The following is a 2,802-nucleotide window of genomic DNA, read 5'->3' on the forward strand; positions in this document are numbered from 1 at the left end:
CTTGAACATGGCATCCAATCCGATGGCATGATGCCCAGGTATATAATTTTCATCTGCATAAAAGCTTTCATTTTTATATTCACTGGGGATTAATTGTAATTCTTTTTAATTGATGTTATTTGTTGGTAAATGCGTATAACATGAATGTCGTCAAAAATTATTTTTGAATTGTTGAAGTTATCTGATGAATAAATTGAAATTGTTTATCATTTTATCGGCAGTTAATGAATTACGATTCCCCTTTGAAGATTGAGTAATTGATTTTGTATCTTAGAATTAAAAAAAGGGTGAAATGTAATGGATTGCACAGGATTTTAATACATTTTTTCATCGGGCTTGCAGTGACACATCAGTGGGTTATGCACATGATGCATTCAACACCTTCTTTAGCGAGACGGGGTCTGGGAAACATGTACCCAGGGCTATATTCGTTGATCTTGAACCGACTGTGATTGACGAAGTGAGGACAGGAACTTATAGCCAGCTTTTCCACCCAGAGCAACTCATATCTGGAAAGGAAGATGCTGCTAATAATTTCGCCAGAGGCCATTATACAGGTAAATGGTTTTGCAGTTTGGGGAGTTTGCAAATGGGTTTGCATTTGGTACGTCAATATGTGAAACAAACTAAAAACTGGTCAGAACAATGAACAATTCTTTTTAAGCAAATTGTATATCCAGCTCTAGCATCGAGCCATGAACTTTCTAAGAGAATATGCTAGTTTTGTGCGGATTAATAACCGTTTAAATTGTTAGTCAGTGCACTTCTCTGTGTGTTTTATAGAATTAACTTGATTTTGGTCATCTTTTTTTCAGTCGGGAAAGGGATTGTTGATCTGTGCTTGGACAGAGTAAGGAAGTTGGCAGATAACTGCACGGGGTTGCAGGGGTTTTTGGTGTTCAATGCTGTTGGTGGTGGAACGGGATCTGGATTGGGTTCACTGCTGTTGGAACGTTTGTCTCTCGACTACGGGAAAAAATCAAAGCTGGGTTTCACCATCTATCCTTCTCCCCAGGTGCTTATACTTAATCTTATGATAAATGCTATGTTCTTCGATCTTCATTGTGGCCTAAATGTGGATTTGTCATTGACTGCAGGTGTCGACTGCTGTTGTGGAGCCTTACAACAGTGTTCTCTCAACTCATTCCCTTCTTGAACATACAGACGTGGCCGTGCTCTTGGACAATGAAGCCATTTATGATATCTGCCGTCGGTCTCTAGATATTGAGCGGCCGTCATACACCAATTTGAATCGTTTGATTTCTCAAGTCATATCATCCCTGACTACTTCTTTACGGTTTGATGGAGCCATTAATGTGGACGTCACAGAGTTCCAAACCAACCTCGTCCCATATCCTCGTATTCATTTCATGCTCTCGTCATTTGCCCCAGTGATCTCAGCTGAGAAAGCATACCATGAGCAGTTATCAGTCCCTGAGATTACAAACGCAGTGTTTGAGCCCTCAAGCATGATGGCGAAATGCGACCCAAGAAATGGGAAATATATGGCTTGCTGTTTGATGTACCGTGGAGATGTTGTTCCCAAGGACGTCAATGCTGCTGTTGCTACCATCAAAACTAAACGAACTGTTCAGTTTGTTGACTGGGAAGGATATAGCATATAATTTGGCAAAAAATGGGAACCTGACTGACGTGATGAATTAAGTTATTTGACATAGTTAGATTTATTTCTTAGATGGACTATCCAATTCATTGAATCTTTACCATTGTTTTCTTTTAATGGATTTTGCCGGCTCATGCGACAAGAATAAAAATACATTATCCTACATTATATATTTGTCCTTGCCCTGAGACAGTTAGGATGTCTTTTTATACATTTTCTTGTTATTTTAGGTGCCCTACTGGCTTCAAGTGTGGTATTAACTATCAACCTCCAGCGGTGGTACCTGGGGGTGATCTTGCCAAGGTGCAGCGAGCCGTGTGCATGATTAGCAACAACACGGCAGTGGCTGAAGTGTTTTCGCGCATCGATTACAAATTTGATCTCATGTACGCTAAGAGGGCATTTGTTCACTGGTACGTTGGTGAAGGAATGGAGGAAGGTGAATTCAGTGAAGCTCGTGAAGATTTAGCTGCCCTCGAAAAAGACTACGAAGAAGTTGGTTCTGATGGTGTTGATGGCGAAGAAGGCAGTGAAGATTATTAAAGTAGTCGGCTTCTAATAAGTTCATTCGACTGAGAGAGTTGGGCTGCTGCCCTTTTCTTTGTTTGTGTAATACTATGTTCTGTGTATGGCTGTTCTCGAACTTCTGGAAAGAAATATTGTTAAATTAGTGAATTCAGTTTCTGATCTTAATTCTCGGTGTAAATGGAGACAATAATAATGGAACAGATATTGTTGTTCCTTTCTGTTCATTAATTACGTCTGCCTATTTGAGACGATAATAATGAAAGATGTTAAGAATTTCGACGTTCTTTTTGTGTGCTCTTGTGAAAGTGGCAAATCATTCAATGAAAACAGTAAAGAACACAAATTCTTGGTCACCCAGTTCGGCCAAAATGCCTAATCTGGGGAGCTCAGAGACAAACCCGTTCACTATGTGCAAAGTAACCCTCCAAGAGATTGTAACAAGTTTGGAACCACATTCAGACATCGGTTTTGTTCATCGATCCAAAGGATCTCACAAAATCAACCCTTAATCACCAAAACAACAAGAGACTAAACTGCCGAACCAAACCCCCACACACAAAGGCCAAAACAGCCAGCCAAAGTTACTGTAGCGTAAAGAGTTTCACAGGATCCTTCTAATATTACAATGATCTCATGAAAAACACAAGGAT

At 39.9% G+C, this 2,802-nt stretch overlaps 1 protein-coding gene across 1 annotated transcript; it reads left to right on the top strand.

Moving 5' to 3' along the window:
• LOC111386092 (tubulin alpha-3 chain-like) lies at window positions 1-2,371 on the top strand (the record flags this gene model as incomplete). Its single annotated transcript, XM_023010521.1, has 5 exons — window positions 1-38; window positions 343-557; window positions 816-1,015; window positions 1,098-1,606; window positions 1,855-2,371. Coding segments are annotated over 5 exons (1,275 nt in total), but the record flags the coding sequence as incomplete, so codon positions are not given.
• Window positions 2,372-2,802: the final 431 nt, after the last annotated feature.

This window comes from Olea europaea, unplaced genomic scaffold (assembly GCF_002742605.1).
Source record: "Olea europaea var. sylvestris unplaced genomic scaffold, O_europaea_v1 scaffold3420, whole genome shotgun sequence".
Taxonomy (NCBI): Eukaryota; Viridiplantae; Streptophyta; class Magnoliopsida; order Lamiales; family Oleaceae; genus Olea; species Olea europaea.